The sequence below is a fragment of the Meles meles genome, chromosome 10, assembly GCF_922984935.1.
Source record: "Meles meles chromosome 10, mMelMel3.1 paternal haplotype, whole genome shotgun sequence".
Classification (NCBI taxonomy): domain Eukaryota; kingdom Metazoa; phylum Chordata; class Mammalia; order Carnivora; family Mustelidae; genus Meles; species Meles meles.
The window spans coordinates 103,973,290-103,994,778 of NC_060075.1; the positions used below are offsets into that span (position 1 = coordinate 103,973,290).

Below are 21,489 nucleotides of genomic sequence, written 5' to 3' on the forward strand. Positions count from 1 at the left end.
TGGGAGCCTACCGTGTAATGTTAGCGCACTGAGTTTCTCTTGCTAGATGGCCAAGCTCTGCACAGCCTTCCTCTCCCACCGCACACCCCCAGGGACACGGTGCCCCGCGCATTACAGGATCTCAAGAAACTGCTGCGGAGGGGATGAAACCCACCAACAGCGTGAGACGGGTATGCACCTGGAATCACTAAAAAGCCAACAGGCCCTATTTTTTTTATGACTAGTTCTAAAGAATCAAATCAAAGCACTTACACTGCTTCCAAGCTCAGCGCTGTGAGCAAATGGCACAGACCTTGATCTGGTCGTGAAATTATGGAAACTGCGCACGCCCGCAGCACAAAGCCAGCCTGCCCTCATGTGATACTACGGTGTATTTTGGGACCGACGGCTGCACAGGGCTACAGGCCCGTATGAGGTGCACAAACAGAAGAAAGACGGCGAGGACTCACTGCCGGGCAGGGGGGGGCAGGTGTGAGGGGCTCTGGCACGCAGCTCCCATGGAAATGCATCAGGAGAGGGCCTGGAGGGCACGGGGTGACTCCCACTACTCTGAATGCCTCCGACCACGGGGGGAATGGGCTCAAACCACACTCCCTGAGATGCTGGAGAGGCTCTGCTTCATCCCCCCCAACAGCCGCTCCCTGGCGTCTCTGGGCTTTCTTCACCATCTACAAAGGGACAGTTTTTTTACTGGGGACTCTCCTGCCCCAGATTCCTACGTTTACACTGCCTTCAGTAGTGTCCTCGGTGGATGTCATGGTCCGGGACGGACAACAGGTGTTTGGAGCTCTGGGCGTGTTAAAGTCTGGAAGGAAAGGAAGACCCCAGGGGCCTCTCTGCCCACGTCCTGGTCCCTCACTCCTTCCCCACTCACCCCCACTTAAACAGGCATTCCCACCTCCTCGTACGGCAGCAGCCTCCCACATACATGGCTTCTCCCCACATCCTGAAGTTCTCCTCCACAGCCCTCACCACGGTGGGTGACTCTCCAGCTATCTGTGCAATCGCACAGGCTTTCACTCCCAGCTGTGCAATCTATGCAATGCACCAGTGGGTGAGTGAGGCTGGAACCCAGGCTGTGCCACCGTGTCCCGCGAACCTGCTGCAACATACTCAGGCTGAGTGAGCAATTCAAGCCGAGCAGGGGTCCTGGCTCTGAGTGTGGCCACGGTAAACCCCGATCCCAGGCTGGCCGGTTCCCTCAGCTGGCAGACAGGAGTTGGCCTGGTGCCTGAGATGTAAATCCTACTGACGTGGGGCTCGTGGGGGGTCCAAAGTAGACAAAGGGGATTAAAACTCACCCCAATCAGTGCTGTTAAAGCACCTGGCAAAGCACCCTGGAGAGAAGGGCAATGAAGGGAGATGGTCTGGGACAAGTTCAGCAAGGGGGCATTTTCCGGGCAGACAGAGAGTGCAGGTGGCTCACACAGGCCACTGGGCAGAAGTAAAAATAGGGAGCCAGTGTATGTCCCCAGGGAAGCTTGAATTCACCCACCATAGTACCTGAGGGTTTTAGATAGTTAAAGCAATTTTGTAAAAATGGAGAGACCACTAATTTTTTTTGACTCTGCGGCATCACTTGGGTAATGCTGTCTAACGAGGCCAAATGGAACCGGTACAGAAATGTCTGTAGCAGCACTATTGTGAGGCATTCCAAATATTAGTAGATTGCATAAATAATTGTTGAATGAATGAATAAACAACGAAGCAAGAGAAACAAATGATCAGCAATGACAGAATATCTAAGCAAATCACCACTCAGTGGCAAAATTAGTATCTAGTCCCAGTGCATTAGGAATGGCAAGGACACTCTTGTTTGTACACAGAAACTGAGACATGAAATAGTTTTTAAGGGAAAAGAGCCAACAGTGTGCATATATGAACCGCACATGTACGCATAAAAGGTGCGCCACGATTTGGGTGAGAACGTGAGGTGACAGAGACGCAATCCAAGAGACGCCGCACTTTTCATCAGCACAGACGCGCAGTGAGGCTGATCAGCAGAACTGAAATGAACACACACGGCCTGAATTTTTGCTTCTAGCACACGTGGTAGCAGGGACCGTTCCAGATGCTTGCAGGGGACACAAACACAACAGAAAGGAGAGACAAGGACAGAGGGCTGGGCTGACCTGGCGCGGGGTTCGGGGGCTGCCGGGTGTAGGACACGTTGAATGCAGGCTCCTCGATCAGCGGCGGGGGGTACATGCGTCTCCGGATAAAGAAGCCGGCTCCGCAGCAGAAGAGCACTCCCATCATCAGCAGGAACCTGAGCGAGAGCACAGCGGTGAGGGTCTACTCACGGCAGACCGTGGCTTGGCCCAGGCTCGAGGGCCCTAGGACTCAGGGATCTGCGAACAGGGACTCACGAGTGAAGGGATCCCAGGGCCCCAGCACCTGTCTCCTCAGGCTGGCCTTCCCCTGACATTTCCAACAGGACATTCTTGGGTGGGTGGCACCTGGGAGGGACTCTGGGATGCCCCTGAGTGGAACTCGCTCACACTGAAAGGCTAAGTGAGCTTTCCATCTCAAAATGCTCCGGTTGGTTAGCTGCCTTCAAAGGCTTGATCGATCACTTTCTGTCCATGGCTCTGACCCCAGCTCAGTCCTTTTAGTCAAAACTGGAGATGGCTTCTCAATCTTGTCTGAACGCAAGCCTCGGATGACCCAGCTCTCCTCACTGTCCATGTCCCCCACTTTCCCTTCTTCACCAGGAAAGCAAGGATAAGCACATTTGTCCTTCCTAGCAGTTTTCTCTCCATTATTACATGAATAGTCAAATTTTAAATGGTGGCCTTCCTAGAGCACACCTTAATTACAGAAAACCTACAGGACCAGAGAAAATGCAGTCAATTAAAAAGCTGCAGATGAGGAATCTCTTAAGTCTGGCTGACATTCTCCTACCGTGACCTTAAAGTCTGACTGCTTTAATGGCAGGACCTTTGTCCGACTCATCTAAGAATTCTCAGGGACTGTCACACTGCTGGCATTTTATAACTGACAAATGGATAAATAGCTTCTTCCCACCTCACATTTGCACTGTACCTTGTCTTTCTAGAAACAGGGGAAGTCATTCTGAGAAGAGCCAAGCTGTCTTTCCTGCACAGACATAGCTGGGAAACTCTTGCCTCTCTCTGACCTGACAGTATTATGGGACTCATGGAACCTTCCAGAACCTCACCCAATATACCCACTCTATGTGGGCAGCTTATCACCATGTGAAAGATGAACATACAGCAGAGCCAGTTGCATCATGGTTAAAGGCACCTGACCACACAGAAAAGAAACTGAAGAAAAAAGCAGACGATAAAGAATTTAAGATTCTTAATACGATGCTAAGCGCAAATCCATCAGTCAGTCAGTCAGGAGTTACTGGACAACCTTGGAACGTGGAGTAGGAAGAAAGATCAGAGGCACCAGACAGGAAATGATTCAGGAAAGGGCTGAAATTGTGGCTTTCTGACCTGTCTCCTAATTCATTACACCTTCAACAATTTTTAAGAAGCTGCTCTGCTCTTGTGCGTCATAGAGAGTAAGGTGAGGTCCCTCCCCACCCATTAAACCTGAATTCTGGTAGAGGAGGGAAGAGCAAACAACAAACTTAGAAAATCAGTGATTTATAGCTCTGGTCAGTGCTAAGAAAGAAAAGTGATGGTGCAGTCGTGGGGCAGGGGGTGGGCGTGTGTACACGGTAAAATACACATAATGTAAAACTGACCATTGTCCCCATTATTAAGTGTACAAGTCAGTAATACAAGAGGTTTTAAACAAGCGTATGTGTTAGAGTAAGGCAATCAGAAAAACGTGTTTCCCTTCAATATCTGGGCTGAGTTCTAAAGGACGGAAAGCAAGTGGCAAGCTGGAGAGGAGGGAAGGCATGTTCTGGGTGGAGAGAATGGCTCCTGTGCTCCAGCAGGAAGCTGGTTAAGCAAGAGGCCCCAGAGGATGGCTGTGGGCCGCCATCCTGGGGAGCTCCTGGGGAGCTCAAGAACCTCCACCGTGCTGGGGCCTGGCATCTCAGTGCTGGGGCACTGGGATCACAGAGGGAACTGTTTCAGCTCTTAAAGCTAATTTCCCTCGGGTGGACTCAGTTATAATCTTACATTCAGCAGTAGGTCCAACCGTAAGTATCTGAGCAGAAATAGAAAGCAGAGAGAGAGGCCGATTGTATGTAAGGGTTTGCCTTTTCAAGTTACACTACCACTCACCCCTGACAGACCGGGCTCCCTGGACTGGAAAATACACAAGACGTCTGAGCTATGGGTCTTCCCTGAGATAAGCTGAAACGTGGTTTACACTGTCAGACGGAATTATTCTTCTCCCAGCCAAGTAAGAACAATATTGCTCCTCCTACTTCAGACTGCTGGCAAGTACAAGGCAGGGACAGAACAAAGTCACATGACAGGAAACAATGGCCGGCTTCGGTATCAATCATCGTCATCATTCCTCACTGAAATGTTAGTCTCAAAGAACTCATTTTAAGAGAGAAACTGATAAGGGGCAAGGAAATGAGCGTACAGGAACAAGGAAAGAGAGAAAGCAGGACCTCGGTCAGGGAAAAGGAGTGGTACAGTAAGAAAGGCCGTTCTCTGAAGTACTCAGGACTGACTGCTGAGCAGGTTGGGGGAACCTTCCTCGGATTAAGAGAGGAAGTTCCTGCCTTTTGTATTATCAAAAGTAAGCTGGTTTGTTCAGTCCCATTTGTTTTTCCCAATCCCTTTCTGCCCTCGCCCCAGCACCTGGTTCTCTCCCAGGACGACTCTGAGGAGTGGGAGCCCCCAGCAGCAGGGCTCACATGCAGAACCCTGTCTGCTTGTCCTCCTTTCCAGCGAGCTTCCCAGCTCGAGCAAGGGTGCTCTGGGTCTAGTTGTTCTAATCTGAATGATTTCATTCAGATGGTGCTGGTTAAAGATTATTTGAGACTTTAGAACTGGCATGGAGATTTGAAAGCATTTTCCTCCAAAACCTTTGTCCTATGGTAAGTAGATAGAATTCTTCAAAAACAAGGTGGGACCCGGGTTGGAGAGCAGCCCTTGCTTCCCTCCATGTCCAGCTCCATACGGCCACCCCGTCCCTCTCCCCCAAACACCTGTGCCCCACATGAGTTTCCTGCCACTCTCTCACCACATCGGCTCTTCTTATCTCTCTGTCCCATCAGTGTGCTGGTCCCTTTGCACAGTGTGCTGGTCCCTGAGCACCCCTCACCCTCGCTGAGACCCGGTCAGAAGATCTGCCAGCTTTTCCCCATTTTTCTGGCATTAGACACTCTGATTTAAACACTGGTTTAAGACTCTCCACGTCCATGGGCGCCTGGAGGGCTCAGTTGGTTAAGCATATCTGCCTTTAGCTCAGGTCGTGATCTTGGGGTCCTGGGATGGAGTCCTGTATCGGGCTCCCTGTTCAGCAGGAAGTCAGCTTCTCCCTCTGCCTCTGCTCCCTGCTGCCATGCTCTCTCTCTCTAATAAATAAAAAATCTGGGGCACCTGGGTGGCTCAGTGGGTTAGGCCTCTGCCTTCGGCTCAGGTCATGATCTCAGGGTCCTGAGATCAAGTCCTGCATGGGGCTCTCTGCTCGGCAGGGAGCCTGCTTCCCCCTTTCTCTCTGCCTGCCTCTCTGCCTACTTGTGATCTCTCTCTGTCAAATAAATAAATAAAACCTTAAATAAAAATAAAAATAAATCTTGGGGCGCCTGGGTGGCTCAGTGGGTTAAAGCCTCTGCCTTCGGCTCAGGTCATGATCCCAGGTTCCTGGGATCGAGCCCCGCATCGGGCTCTCTCTGCTCAGCAGGGAGCCTGCTTCCTCCTCTCTCTCTGCCTGCCTCTCTGCCTATTTATGATCTTTGTCTGTCAAATAAATAAAATCTTTAAAAAAATGTTAAAAAAATAATAAAACTCTCCACATATAATTACCTATTTAGACAACTGTCTCTCTTTTTTTTTTTTATTGAAGATTTTATTTATTTATTTGGCAGAGAGAGAGAGAGAATACAAGCAAGGGAAACGGGAGAGGGAGAAGCAGGATTCCATCTGAGCGGGGAGCCCAATGTGGGGCTCGATCCCAGGATGCCGGGACCATGACCCAAGCCAAAGGCAGAAGCCCAACGACTGAGCCGGAGCCTGACTACTGTAAGTGCCTCTCCAGGGGGCCCTGGTGCATACCAGACCCTTAATACTTACCCAGAGAAGAAATGCATTGAGCAGAAAGAACCCAGGCATCCTCTGACTTCAGCTGGGGCACCTCAAAATTACACCGCAAGGTGTTTTCTGGCTATATCCCCACTTCAGAACACATGGTCAGAATCTCCAACTAATAACTTCGCCACATCTGTCATCTGTCACTCCTTGTTTGATGGCACTCACAAGATGTCTCTTTGTAGGGATCCTACTAGCTCACCGCATGCCATCTTACTAATGTGCCCCAACTCTGACAAGGGGCCCTGGCCAGGGGCTTAATGGCACCTGACTGCTGGTTCAGGTAAAGCTTCCTGGGAAAGCCAACAGAAGATGCTCTAGTTTCCAGGCCTTCATATTCTTCCTGGACTCTCGAATTTTTAATTCCTTTTTTTTCAAGAGAGTGAGCGCAGGGGCAGGGGGATGCAAGGTGGGGAAAGAGAGAATCCTAAGCAGGCTCCACATCCAGCACAGAGCCCGACACAGGGCTCCATCTTGTGACCCTGAGATCATGACCTGAGCTGAAATCAAGAGTCAGATGCTTAATTGAATAAGCCACCCAGGTGCCCCTTGGACTCTCAGTTTTGTTTTGTTGTTGTTTTTTTAAAGACTTTTATTTATTTATTTGACAGAGAGAGAGAGAGAGCACGCCCAAGTAAGCAGAGCAGCAGGCAGAGGGAGAGAGAGGAGGCTCTCCGCTGAGCAGGGAGCCCATTGCAGGGCTAGATCCCAGGACCCTGAGATCATGACCTGAGTGGAAGGCAGAGGCTTAACACACTGAGTCACCCAGGCACCCCTGGACTCTCAATTTAAAAAAAAAAAAAAAATCACATAATACCTAAACTTTGACAAGTTTTTTCATTTTTAGGAACACCTGGTGCTTCAGGCAAGCTGGCTATTTAGGATTCTTGTCCCAGACAGTCTGGTCTCATTGTACTACACAAGGCCCCATGGAGGAAAAATTCTGAGGGCAAGTATGCATGAAGACAGGCCAAGCTCTGGAAGACCCCTAACTCACCGCTCCTCCTGTCCCTGCGGTGGTACTAATCCACTCCACCTTAAATGTCTGCAGTCAGAAAATCTTAGGCCAAAAAACATTTACCTTCATTTATAGAGTTTTAGGCACCAACATAGCACCTGGTTCAGGACAGCTTGCCCAAAGTGGTGACATCAAGACAGGGGATGTCCAAGCCAGCCCTGAGGGAGGCCAGGCTAGGGCCAGATGTGACAGGTGAGCTGAGCCCCCAAATGACTGATGCCCCATCACGGAGGTGGTGACAGTGACAGGAGACCAGCCTCTCCTGTCAAAGACAACGTGACATGTGGAATCCCCACTCACAGGTGTTTTCCCTAGTCAAAAATTGGTAAAAGTTGTCGGAAGGGAAAGAGAAAACCTCAAAAAATGTCAAATGGCTGCTGTAGTATGCTCAGTAGAAGTCTTAAAGTCTATGGAAGCCAGTGATGTCAGATCCAAAAGTCATCCAGAAGCTTTGGGGACTTTGCCTGGAGGGCACCCCCACTGCAGGGGAACAGAGGTGGGTGAGCGCAGGAAATGCCCTGCCGGCTTCAGGCAAGTCCTCTCCCACCCAGGCCCTGTGGTCCCTGGGATCTGAAGCAGTATCTCTCATCTCGAGTGTCAAGTACATTTTCAGATATACCCCGAAACAGGCATCCCCAGAGGAGGGCAATGCACGGGCTCTCCCGTTGTGCCGGGAAACCGTATCTCTGGCCTTTCAGGATGCTCTGCCAGCAGTACCCCTCATCCCCTCTCGGGGTAGAATTTTTCAGACTTCACACAGCTCCCGATTACCCTCAGCAGAGCCGGAAGGCCGGCAGCAGACTGTCCATCCCCAGAGTTAGCTTCAGTTGACACAGCGTGAATGGGAACGGCTTTCAGGCAGTGGGGACTTCCGAGCGAGATTTGCTAATTCTCAGTCTCTCAATCACCCTCAGCTCCATCTCAGAAACCTGGAGCTGCTGAAGGGACAACACTGCCATCCCGCCTGGCCCCCCGCCCCTCCACCAGATGGGCTCCTCTTTCCCAGCCACAGCCTGTGAAAATGGGAACGAGCTTCCTGCAAACTGGCAGCAGAAGTGCTCATCATGAAGCCGGTCTGAACATACCTGTTTCCTTGACCGAGGCTGTCCCCACGACCGAGACCCCAGGGGAAGGTGATGTGGTAATACTGAGTGTGGCCGCAGCCACCGGGGGCGGGTGGGAGAGCAAAGCATTTGAGATCAGGAAGAGTTGTGACCTACCAAAAATACCAGAGCCTCTGGATGGAGAGGGCCCGTACGCAGCACCTGGAGCCACAGCAGTCCTCGTATGGGCGGCATCTGCGGGAAAGAAGGGCAGAGGCTGCTCAGCGTCCGGCTGGGAAGGCAAATTGAACCAGGAATGAGGTCTAGGCCGATTTCAGGGCCAAGGATGGAACTGACTGCTGTCAGTCTGGACACTCTGCAGCTGGAAGGAAGCTCAACCACAGCCCCGTGTCCATGCGCTATAGGGCCCGCCCAGTGCCCGATCCCCGCCATGATGAGGGGCAGGAGAGGGGTGTCCCGCACTGGCAAGTCCGGTGAGCTTAGGAAGTCGGATGGCACAGAGGGTTAGTCCTGGTCTCTCCACTTAATGGCTGCGGGACTTCTGAGAAGTTACTCAACGTCTGTGAGCCTCAGTTTCCCGTAACGGGGTTTTTGCAGTTTCCCAGTAAAACGGGTGGGAGGGCAGGACCCCTTTAAATGACCGCTGTAAGTTCTGTGGCCTTCTCCAATCTGCTCACGGGGCTGTCCTTGCTCTTGCTGCCGCTGCCCCCTCCCTGGTGCCTGAGGCGGGGGGGCCCTCAGGGCTCAGTGTGGACTCTAAAGAGTCAAGTTAGCTTCCTTTACTCTTCCACCCCCCAATCTTTTTTTTGGGGGCGGGGGAGAGAGACTACCATGAAAGCTGAAGCCCCTTGGTTCGCATTTTGGAATTTACAGAGCAACTTTCTCTCCAGTGACATGAGTCCAAGTGGTCGTGGGTGGGGAAAAGGAGCAAGGTGGGCTGTTTCTTAGTAACCTTACATGGTCATAGAACAGTGATCGACATTCCTGCCAGTTGTCTTCTCCTAAAAGAAAATCGCTAGGAGAAATGCACAGTTTGATCCAGTATCCTGGACATTGAATTTGTAGAAAAGTCCAGTACAAACTGACTTGTTAAATGAAGGAAAATGTGTAGAAAATAGCTCCCTAGGAAACATAAGTGAAGACTAGTTAAGATGGTGAGTGAGGAGTTAAGTGAAACTCAGTAAGCCTGAGCGCCAGTGTTGTTTGTCCTTGGTGGGCTCCCAGAGCTTGCGTCTGTCTTTTTAGCTCCCCAGCCCCCGACTGCTGCTAAATCCTCCATCATTTCAAGGACCAACTGAGCTGAGTGACTCCTGCTGCACCACCACCACCAGCAGCACCAGAACCACGCACACACACATTCTCCACAGGACACAGGTGTCTTTCCACCCAGTCCTCCCACAGCCCACAGACATGGACTTGTACGTTCCAGGTAGAACTTGTTACGGTTGCCACGAGATGCTCCCATAAGTTGGTGACAGAAGGTGATCTGTTTAACCTGCTTTAATCAACCAACAAATAGCAAAGCACCAAAGTGTGTGCTTAAAACTGCTGCTGGTTAAACAAAGACAAAAAGAGACAAACGGAAAACGGACTCTGAACTATGAAGAACACACCGGTGGTCATCAGAGGGGAGGCAGGCAGAGGGAAGGGGGACAGGTGATGGAGATTTCAAGTCCACCTATCACGATGAGCACTGATAATGTGCAGAACTGCTGAATCATCATATCGCACACCTGGAACTAATATAACATTGTATATGAATTATACTTGAATTAAACAGTTTTAAAAACACTGCTGGTTCTTACAACCTATGCATCCATCAAAAAGCCACCAAGGTGCTACTAGGAACTTGTTTCTGTGCTGGATCCCAGGGGGTGGAGCAATGAGAAGCCAGACAGAAGTCCCTGCCACGGAGGAGCTTTCTTTCTAGGAGAGAAAGACAAACAAGCAAGAAGAAAAATATGAACCATGTTGGATGGCAGCAAGTTCTACTTTGGTGAAAAATAAAGCAGCAGTTGGCAGGCTGGAAGCAAGGGAGAGGGGGCAGCAGGTAAGACACGTTCCAACCGGGTGTTTCCGGGATGACTCACTGAGAAGGGGACACCTGAGCAGAGACCACGCAGAAATCCAGCCTGGCAATGACCTGGGCTGGCATGAGCCTCCCGTTGCTGGTGGAAGAGTGCTGGCTCCAGTCCTAGCCGCACAGACACTGCGGCTGCACGTGGAAAAGAACAGTTAAGCATAGAACATGAGAGGAAATGAAATGCCCGGTTCAGGGGGCTGCAGGGGGTGGGCAGGGGATCTGGGCCAGGGCTGGACCAGCAAGGACCCAGTACCACCCAAGCAACACACTCTGCCCACGTGATGCACAGCACTATCCCCAGCAACTCCTTGGTGCCCTCCTCCTCAAGAATCTCAATGGTCTTCGGTAACCAATACGTGTGTCCGTGTGTGTGAGTGTGTGTGCTGCGTGTGTGCACACATACCACAAGGTGGTATGTAATCTAAGACTCTCCTGCTGGCTTTAAGAAGTAGCTGCTGTGTGGTAAGAGGCCATGTGCTGGAGACGGGGGGGTGGTCTCCAGGAACCGGGTGCAACCACCAATGGGCCAGCAAGGGAACTGAGACTTCAGCCTGACAACCACGGGAGCAGAATTCTGCCAACAACCTGCACGAACTTGCAGGAGAACCCTGAGCCACAGATGAGGACACAAGCCGGCCAACTCCTGATTTCAGCTTTGTGAGAACCAGAGCAAAGAACCCACTAGTGGCTGCTGTGCCCAGAATTGTGATCTACAGGAATTATAAAAGAATAAATGTACATAGTTTCAGTCTGCTAACTTTGCAGTAATTTATTACGAAGCAATAGAACACGAATCCAAATTCGAACAAAGGTTCCAGGTAATGAGCACTTCTCACATCCTAGACACCAGGGCAGGTGTCTTTACCACTGTCTTTCTCTCCTAGAAAGCAAGCTCCTCCGTGGCAGGGGCTTCTGTCTGGCTTAACCAGCTTTACCATTCTCTCATTTAACACGCAGAGCACCCACACACAAGGGAAGTGTTATTAGCTTCAGCTTTGAAAGAAGCTCAGAAAACAAAGCATCCGGGATATTATGCCTCCTTTCAGTCCAGGGCACAATCTGCTAAAGCCAAGAATGGACCTGGCCGGCATTTCGAGAAAGTGCTGGCACAGACACTGCCTCTCGGGTAATACTGAGTGTTCCACTACCAAAGGGTGACTTCTTTGTCCCCACTTGGTTTGCCTCCTCTACAAGCTGCTATGGACCAAGCCATCCCAGCGATGGTGTGTGGTGACTATACTCAGTGACACTGATTTCATAACCACTTAGCTCCTGTGACTGAACCAACTGGAAGGGACAAAGAGAAGCAAGGCAGTGAAGGGATGCCTGAGAACTAGCCAAAGGGGTTGAGAAAATGTAGAAGGTGAAGATGAAGATTACTGTGGTGAGAGCCATTCCCAGAGGGCAAATTCAGCCCTAAGGAAGTGGGAGGGAGAGGAAGGATATTCGGCAAGACCACAGTAACTGAGACAATGTGAGCCAAGCACTGAATCCTCGGGCAAATGGCAGCGGGTCCCGGGGACAGAGCCTCCAGACAGAAACTCAGCAACCACTCTTCAATAATGCCTGTGGGGGTTCTAGCTTTAACTTGGAACTGTATTTTCATCCCAAAGATTCCCCAAAATGCCTATACCACCCTATGTCAATAACTCTCTACAATTAATCACTTAATCATAAAAGATAGAAATAATACAGTAAGATATGATATCAGGTAAAAGATGTTCACTTGGAAAGGACTACCAATGCTCCCACAATATTATGCATCAGAACCGTGTTTTTCAACTACTGTGACCCACTAGTGGGTTGTGAAATCACGTAAATTGTGATATCCGTTTTATAAAGGTAAAGATTGATTTTAAAAAATCGGAGGGCATCACATGTAAGAACTGTTCTGTGAAACTTCTCTTTCGCTCACATGTACACCATACAGATAAGCGTGTACTTGGTCGCAACACAAAGGGTATTTCTTCAAAGCTTCTGTTGTGTAAGCCCTGAGAGTGGACAAGCTCAGGTTTCTGTTGTGTCTAAATGAGCTTCTTTCACCCACCTGGGAGGCTGAGGGCAGCGTTTGGATACAACCAGAAGTTTACTTCCTGCTGTCAATGGTGCTGGGCTAAGGTCTGTTTCAGGTCCCCTTTGACTTCTGCCTGGGTGCCACACTGGTCAAACGGCTGTTGCGTTTTTATAACAATTCTACTGAAAGATGCCTTGTGGTGATCAAATTCTAGAATATGCAACTCTCATGAAAGCCCTCTCAAGTGGGGACACACCCGCCCACGTGCCTACTTACAAGCACTTCCTGAAGGAGGGCAGGAGGCGGCTGTGGGGGGTGGAGCACAGAGATGGCACATATTTGCAGCACAGGAGGAATGAGACTGTTAATCTCTCCACTGCTCTACCGCCTTTGCCACCACGATGTTTCCCGTGTCCCTCCCTCTGGGCTCTGCCCCTAACTCTAACTAGAGCTGCCTTGGGCACAGTTCAGAGCTGAAGCCGTACTCAGGGAGTCCATCCAATGCTGGTAAGCGTAAACTTGGTATAAAAAAGGAAAGCAGGTAAAGGGATAAACATCTGGTGAATGGATCATCTTCCAAGAGCTGAATTTGATTAAAATGCTTCCCCTTCCCAGCTATACTTACAAGCAAGCATTTGGTACTTTGAACCCTAAGCCCCTGCAGCATCCTATTTCCCAGGTTGGAAAAAAACACCCAAGACATGAACCTCTATAAGCCTCTTGTCTCAAACTCTACACACACAACACATACACACACACACTCCCCCAGCCTGAGAATCAAGACGGAAGTGTAAGGACTTCGAGTTCCTAATTCAAATTACTCTCTGTTGGCAAGAGTCAACATCTAAGTACTCTAGCTCTTACTTTTCAGGACCCCAATTTGGAACGCTAGCAGTAAACATTTGTTGTCAACTGATTATCTGCTTTCTTTTCTCAAAACAGAGCAAGCTTTATGCTCCCTTGTTTCGCGGCAGACCCATTCACTCCAGGCCTACTTGTGGCTCATCTGCGGTCCTGGACTGGCTCCCAGTGTCGATGCTGATGGGTGCCAGCCTCTTGAAGGAGCATGTAATTACCCGTGGGGTGACACTCTTACCCTCTTTCTTCCTGATACTTTTTTCCCAGGGAACCTGCTGGCAAATTGGAGGCCTCAGAACACACCTGTTGGTGTTCCAAATAGCTGTGATTATAAGAGGAAAGTTAAGTGTCACACTGAGCTGAATTAAAAGTAGGAAACATTAGCAGGCGGTCCAGCATACTAAGTAAGCCATCATCTGACACATCAGGGCCAGTGTTCCTAGTGCCCAAGCCTGAAATGGCACTGATGTTCCCAAAGACCACTGAAGACTAATGAGGCCCACTACCTTTGCTGCGCGGGAGCAGAATAAATCAGGGTGGAGACAGCAGATGGAATTTTCCTTCTTGTTCTACCCTGTGTGCCACCTCTCAGACTTGCAGTAGAAAGGAACAAACAAAGCTTAAGTAAATCCATCCACCCCTGAACATAACTAATTGTAAGTCCAGGACTCCAAAACACACACACAACTGCTTCAGAGATGTGAAAACAGCATGTACTTTGGCAGCACCGGGTCCCTGGAAGTTCCTCCTGTTAGCCAGGTCCCCTTCACCGTATCCCAGGATCCACACATAATCTCTGAGGAGGTCGGAGAGGGGGTGTGAGTTTGTAAGTAAGCGCATTACAGAGAGAGAGAATGAGACTGCTCAGCCTTTCCTGTCCAGTGATAGGAGCTGAGGTCCTGAGGATACAGAATGTAAAGGAAGCCTAAGACTGGACTTAGAAATGTGTCACAGCAGCGATTAAATGCGACTGTAACAGGATGGAGCCCTCGGGAGTTTCAGGAGTCTGAGAAGTAAGCCCACGTCACGCCCGGCACCGTCCAGAAGGGAAGGCAGTCTGGCCGCTGGACACGCATTTCCTTAGTTGTTGAGTCTGAGTCTCAAGAGCAGAATCTCACGGAGCAGGGAACGCCCCATGTTAATGAAGTCACAAAATCTTTGTAGTAAAGAAAAATGACCAGATGTCGATATGTTAACTCTTTCATGTAGTGTAAAATGGTCATTGATATTTAAACTGATTCACGGAAGATCATCTCAGCACCTGGCAGAACAACTAAAATTTGAGTTAAGTATTCCGAGTGGAGGTCTAGAGCTGGAGTGTGTGGGGTCTGTCAATTTTTTTAGTGTTCAACAGAGAACAGGGCAAGGTTAACAAATGACAACTTTAGGGTTTTAAGTAACTTGGGGCGCCTGGGTGGCTTAGTGGGTTAAAGTCTCTGCCTTTGGCTCAGGTCATGATCCCGGGTCCTGGGATCGAGCCCCGCATCGGGCTCTCTCAGCAGGGAGCCTGCTTCCTCCTCTCTCTGCCTGCCTCTCTGCCTACTTATGATCTCTGTCTGTCAAATAAATTTAAAAAAAAGTATAGAATTTTATGTAACTTCCCATCAACATTGTGTCATTTAAAATGTCAATCTACTCCATTACCTGCTGGATTAAGTCTCAGCAAACCATTCCCTTCCCTCTAAGTTCTGCCAGTACAACTTATTTTCCTTGTTCCATCCCAAGTTTCTCAGTTTGACAGGTGGTCTTGTCTTCCGAATTACATGCTTTATGTACCTTGATATCTAGACTTGTTTCTTACTGCTTTTATCATCCCGTGTGCTCCCACAGAGCAAAGCACATGGCAGATGCGTGAAGACTTACCAAGTCAGAATCAGGAATACACTCAGCATCATCAGAGACCCCCAATAACCTGTGAGAAACTGGACGCCTTGGAAAAACTAAACACAGCCCCACAAGGTTTGGAAAGAACTCCAAGAGGTAAGTAAAACTCTGGGGGCACAGAGCAGAGGTCAGCTCGATCCTCAGTATACGCGATGCCCCTGGGGTATCTCCTTGGCCCACCTCCTTATAAGAGCCTGAAGAGTTCCGTGCCTTACTCGCACGGAGGACGCTGGCCTCTGACCACAGCCCATGTCGGACTTCCCACATCCTCACACAGAGGCTGTCCGCTCCCTCCAGCCTTCCACGGGAACAGGGCATTCCTCCTCATTCGGAATCCACGACCCGCCCTCACTGGGCCTGTTCCCGCCCTGCCGCGCCGTCACAGAATGAGTAGCCCTGCCAGTGTCTGAAAGAATCCCCGCGGTTTCCAGAGTCTTCTGTCCGCCCGGGAAGAATCAAGTACAGTGTTCGTACGTCTCCATTTCCCACCCTCAGGAAGAACGTCCGTTCCCTCTCATTTTTTCACTCCCTGCAGCCTCAGACAGTGCTAATGTTTCTGGCAACCACGTAACACAGCTGAACATGACGATCCATCAACGAAAACGTCCAGGCTTTTCTCAGTCAGTAAGCTGTGTCTTCCCACCCTGCACTGCGGGGCTACGGGCCTAATGCAGGATCCAGCAGTGATCTGTAATTAAGTGCCTGAAACCCGGCCCATTATTTCAGCCAGTCGGAGCTTCTGGAACCGCATTCTGTCGCTCCAAGCATTCACGATTCCTTCCAGTTTTCTGTCATTTAAATGAAGCCTCCGAGTCAGGCCTTCTTAGGACCCAGGAATGACCAACACTACCCAGCCCACTGGGCTCCTCCCGTCGGCAATGACCGGGCAGCGGACGGCGTGACACGCTGCGTCCGGTAACGCCACAGCAAGGTCGGGTGTAGGAGGCGGCTTGGGCCCGAGCATTAAGTGGACTCTTTCCACAGCTTAACGTTGAAATCTAGAACCAGAGGTCTTCCCAAAGTCCAACGGGCTGCCCGGAAGATGAAAATCGAGGATAAAAAAAAGAAACCCACGCTGCTCAGTAAGCGATTCCTGGCCTAGCCGCATGGAATGGTGGGGGGGGGGGGCAGGGGTGTGCGCTAAAGCGGAGCACCACGCAGGAGAAGTGGAAGCACGAGCCCCGCGCAGGCGCAGTACCAACCCCAGACGCTGGCCAATCAGATCAGCTCACTGCGTGGACAGAAAGGAAGCAGTTTTACCAGGCGCCTGGGTAGCTCAGTCGTTAAGCGTCTGCCTTAGGCTCAGTTCGTGATCCCAGGGTCCTGGAATCCAGCCCCGCATGGAGCCCCGCATCGGGCTCCCTGCTTAGCGGAGAGCCTGCTTCTTCCTCTCCACTCCCCCTGCTTGTGCCCTCTCGCTGTGCCTCTCTCTGTCGAATAAATGTTTAAAAAAAAAAAAAAAAGCTGATTGGAATTATGTACTTATTTAGAAAGGAAAGAAGGAAGAAAGGATCCGAGACCTCCTCTCCCTGCACAGTGTGAGTATGGCTGCTACAGCGGGCCTTCCACGCTGTCACTGGAAGCTGTGACAAGGTGTGGAGGATGGAGTGAGTGGTGAATTCCATTGGAGACCTTCCTTCCATGTTGGTATTGTATTCATCATAATTTTATAAGTAGAGCTCCTGCGTCAGTTACGAATCCACCTAACTGGCCTGTTTATTTAGATGAGAATTCCCTGTCTTATTGTTGAGCTATTGTGTGAGAGGCTATTAAACGTCCCCATGAACCTCAGGCCCACTGTCAAGTCACACGTCTCCCAGTCTTACGGTCCCTTTGAACAAATTAGCCCAACCTCACAGGGCATTAGAGGGGCAAACCCTAATTAGTTTTGAACAATCACAAAATATTCCTTTAAAACTCTCTTCTAGATGATTCTCCTGAAGCCTCCACTTTTTCCATCTGCCCTTTTAAAATCTCAGCTTGCTTCCTAAGCAGACAGAAAACATCACAAACTTAGATAAATTAGAACTGGTTATACTTAGGGTGGCATATGGGATTTACCTAGGGAATTTTTACCTTTACTTTTACTATGGGAGAAATACTATCCATGCTTACCATAAGTTCTAAAATTAGCAGATTAAATGGGCTACAAAGGGCTCCTTCCCTGGTCGTCTGGCCCTTGAATCACTGCCGCCTCACAGCAGGTGCACCCAGAGTTGAGCTGAGTTGATGAGGTATAATGGACCAAGAGGCTTTAGCTACAGCTGACCTTTGCTGACTCCAAGTTTGGAGACCCTAACCTTGTGTTTCTGGGATAGAAGTTTCTCCTCTCAGCAAACTGCTCATCACTTAAAATCAGTTCTATTCAAGTCTATCCTGAGAAACAGAGGGTTTATTCCCTGTACCACTGGGTTAGCTCTCAGATCGAGAAACTAAAATTCTGGCCAGAATAATGAGTTAATATGGAAAATGAAAAATGGAAGTTCTCCTATGATCTTACGGCATTTAAATCTAATAACTTTCATCTTATTGAAACACACAGGCATGGAAAATAAAAATGAAATGATATGAATTTGCCAATAAAATCTTGAAAACAGACAGATTCTAGTACGCATTAGCTCAGAAAGCAGGAAAGTGAGAGTCAGGCTGACACCTGGCTTCCTTTCTCCGCTTTACTTTCACTTGAGCTGGCTAACTGTTATTCACATGCTCAGAGCTCTTAACTCTCTACTCCATCTCCGGACTTCCTCCTGAGCTGCAAAAACAAAGCCTCCACTGCCCACGCTTCCGGGATGTTCTGCAAGAACTTCAAACTCAACATGCACAGAGCTGGCATCCTCTTCTGCTAAATTCCTCCCGAAACCTGCTCTTTTCATGGTCTCTCTCTTGAGTAAGGGGTCTCTTTTCCCCACGTCTTCTGGGAAATATTACTTAAGTCCACCACTGTGTTCTTTCACTCCTTCTTCATGGAGTCAGACCTTCCATATTGTGCCCCAACTGCAGCAACAAACTCCTCACTTCAAGCTCTCTACCTCTCACCCCTGAACTGTCCTGCCAGCTTTCTGGAAGGCCAACGGATGCACCATGCGGAAGGAAGTCTAAGCCACTCAGACCCTTCTCAATGAGCCTCACCTTCTTTTTCCATCTCACCTCCGACACTTGCCAGGCACCCTAAACCCTAGCCTTGCAGTTCCCCAAATATTTGATGCATCTTCCTACTTCCATGTCTTACACCTTCACTATAGCCTCTGAAACTGCTCCTCACCCTTCAAAGGTCAGTCCTGTGAAGTCTCCGCTAATGCCTTCCCTTCATTCTCCCCCACACACCATGATCCTCCCTTTGCTGGATCTCCACTTGTACAGCTCTATCGTGCAGCATTACTGTTCGCTGCTAATAGCATCTGTCCTTCGTGCTGGACCTTGAGCTTGAGAGCAATCCTACCTCATTCCTTTAGGTACTGCCCAGGTGACTACCATGGTTGCTGGCACACTGTAAGTGTTTTGCCTTACACAGAAGTGACAATGCAGTAGAAAGGAGACTCCCTCAAATGGAATGGCACAGTAACTAACATGAACTCAGAGTACAAAGGATACTCTGATTACAACATTGCACCCAGTGCTGGTGAGGATGTTTGGAAACAAGTGTCTCCTATACTCTTGGCTGGCTCTATCATGGCAACATACAGGAGGTTAGCCCCACAGTATTTATTAAAATATAAAATAAGCATAAACTTTGCTAACACGATTCTATTTTTGCAAAATTATCCCATGACAAAAGTAAGTTCTAGCACATAAAGATACAGTATTTTAAAAGATGTTCATTGAGTAGTGGGGCACACAAAAATCCCTTCTCCAAACTCCTGGGACCAGATATGTGGAGAACTCAGAACCGTCTGCATTCGTGAATGATAAGATAGGCAATACCATGAATTCTATAATGCATCCGAGCAGAATCTGCATTGAAATACACAAAACATCTGTTAAAATAATCAAACAAGGAGGTCGTTAGACTGAGGTGGCATTAGAGCCTATGTAAGCAAACCAAAATCTAAGCCAGAGTTAATTCCTGTAAATGCCTCAAGGTTAAGAACAACCACTCAAAACAGTCAGCTCGGGTTTCCCAAATAATGCAACCACTTAAACCACAGCCAATTAAATAATTTCCTTGCTTTGCTTCTCTATAAAATCCTTGCCGCCAGCACATGTTGGTGCAGTGCTCCTAACTCCTTCCATTATGAGACTGCCCAACTTGAATCGATGTTTACTCAAATAAACTCTCATGAATTCTAATATGCCTCAGCTAATCTTTTAACACATCAAATTAAATGGAATTTAAAAAAAAAACAGCCTTATGTCTATTCAAATCCATTTTTACTACCAAGTGAATTATTTAAAAATTTGTTTACAAGGAACATTCTCTAGGATACTCACATGTTAGGCCACAAAACAAATCTCCACAAATGGAAGAACACTGAAATCATACAGTGTATTTCTTCTGACCACGATGGTATGAACTAGATATCAATTACAAGGAAAAATAATGGGAAAAAAACACAAACACATGGAGAATAAACAGCATACTACTAAATATCCAGTGGGTTGATGAAGAAAACAAAGAGGAAATAAAAAATACATGGAGACAAATAAAAATGAAAATACAATCGTCCATAATCTCTGGGATGCAGGGAAAGCAATTCTGAATTTATAGTGATACAGGCCTCCCTCAAGAAATAAGGAAAATCTCAAATAAATAATCTAATTTTACATCTAAAGACACGAGGAAGGAAAAAAAAAAGCCCAAAATCAGTAGAAGGAAGGAAATAATAAAGACCAGAGAATAAATAAATGAACTAGAAACTAAAAAGAACAGAAAAGATCAATGAAACAAACAAACAACAACAACAAAAAAACTGGTTCTTTGAAAAGATAAACAAAATTGACAAATCTTTAGCAAGACTCCTGGGGGCAAGAAAAAAGGAGGTGTGTGGGGGAGAATGAAGGGAAGGCATTAGCGAAGACTTCATAGGACTGACCTTTGAAGGGTGAGGAGCAGTTTCAGAGGCTATAGTGAAGGTGTAAGACATGGAAGTAGGAAGATGCATCAAATATTTGGGGAACTGCAAGGCTAGGGTTTAGGGTGCCTGGCAAGTGTCGGGAGGTAAGATGGAAAAAGGTGAGGCTCATTGAGAAGGGTCTGAGTGGCTTAGACTTCCTTCCGCAAATAAATAAAATCAGAAATGGAAGAGAAGTGACAACTGACACAGCAGAAATGCAAAGTTTATAAAAGACTACTATTGAAAAATTATATGCCAACAAAATAGACAATCTAGAAGAAAGGATAAATTCCTAGAAACATACAATCTTCCAAAACTGACATTTTGAAGAAACAGAAAATCTGAACAGACCAATACTGGCAATGAATTTGAATCAATAATCAAAAAACTCCAACAAATCAAAGTCCAGCAGCAGATGGAGTCAAAGGTAAATTCTATGAAACACTGTATTCTCCTAAGGCTAGTCCAAAAAAATAAGAAGAAGGAAAGCTTCCAAATATATTCTATGAGGTCAGCATTACCCTGACACCAATATTACCAATAAGAAGAAGAAGAAGAACTGACACCAATATTACCAATAAGAAGAAGAAGAAGAAGAGGGGGAGGGGGAGGGGGATGGGGAGGAGGAGGAGGAGGACCATCATACCCCATGGTGAAAAACTGAGAACTTTTCCTCTAAGATCAGGAAGAAGACAACAATGTCCACTCTCACCACTTTTATTTCACAGGTACTGGAAGTCCTACCCACAGCAATCATACAGGAAAAAGAAATAAAAAGCATCCAAACTGATGAGGAATAAGTAAAGAAGTTATATGTAGATATACAGAAAAGCCTAATGGCTCCACCAAAAAAAACTATTAGAAGTAATAAATTCAGTAAAGTTGAAGGATACAAAATTAATACATAGATATGTTGCATTTCTGTATGCTGATAATGAAGTAGCAGAAAGAGAAATGAAGAAAAAAGTTTTTCACAATTGCACCAAAAAGAATAAAATATCTAGGGATAAACTTCACCAAGAAAATCCAAGACCTGTACTCTGAAAACTTGAACACTGATGAAATAAAGACAACACAAAAAAAATGAAAAGTACATATAATGTTCATGAATTCGAAGAGTTAACAGTGAATGTCCATACTACACAAAGCAATCTATAGATTCAATGCAATCCCTATCAAAATACCAATAATTTTTCACAGAACTAGAATATATAATCCTAAAATTTGTGCGGAACCAACAAAGACATGAAAGACACAAAAAAATTGCCAAAATAATCTTGAGAAAAAAAGAATAAAGTTGGGGGCATCACAATCCCAGATTTC

The 21,489-nt window shown here is 47.8% G+C and overlaps 1 protein-coding gene across 3 annotated transcripts in view; it reads right to left on the reverse strand.

Annotated features, from left to right (window-relative positions):
• VOPP1 (VOPP1 WW domain binding protein) overlaps window positions 1-21,489 on the reverse strand; it is a 110,578-nt gene that overhangs the window by 24,315 nt on the left and 64,774 nt on the right. For 2 of the 3 annotated variants that reach the window (XM_046021174.1, XM_046021176.1), the window contains exons 3-4: window positions 8,430-8,507; window positions 2,133-2,269 (exon numbers count right to left, since the gene is read on the reverse strand). In XM_046021174.1, the coding sequence (XP_045877130.1) occupies window positions 2,133-2,269; window positions 8,430-8,507 (215 nt within the window). Of the gene's footprint in view, window positions 1-2,132; window positions 2,270-8,429; window positions 8,508-15,327; window positions 15,466-21,489 lie in introns of those variants that run through there. The other variant, XM_046021175.1, reaches the window with a different exon arrangement.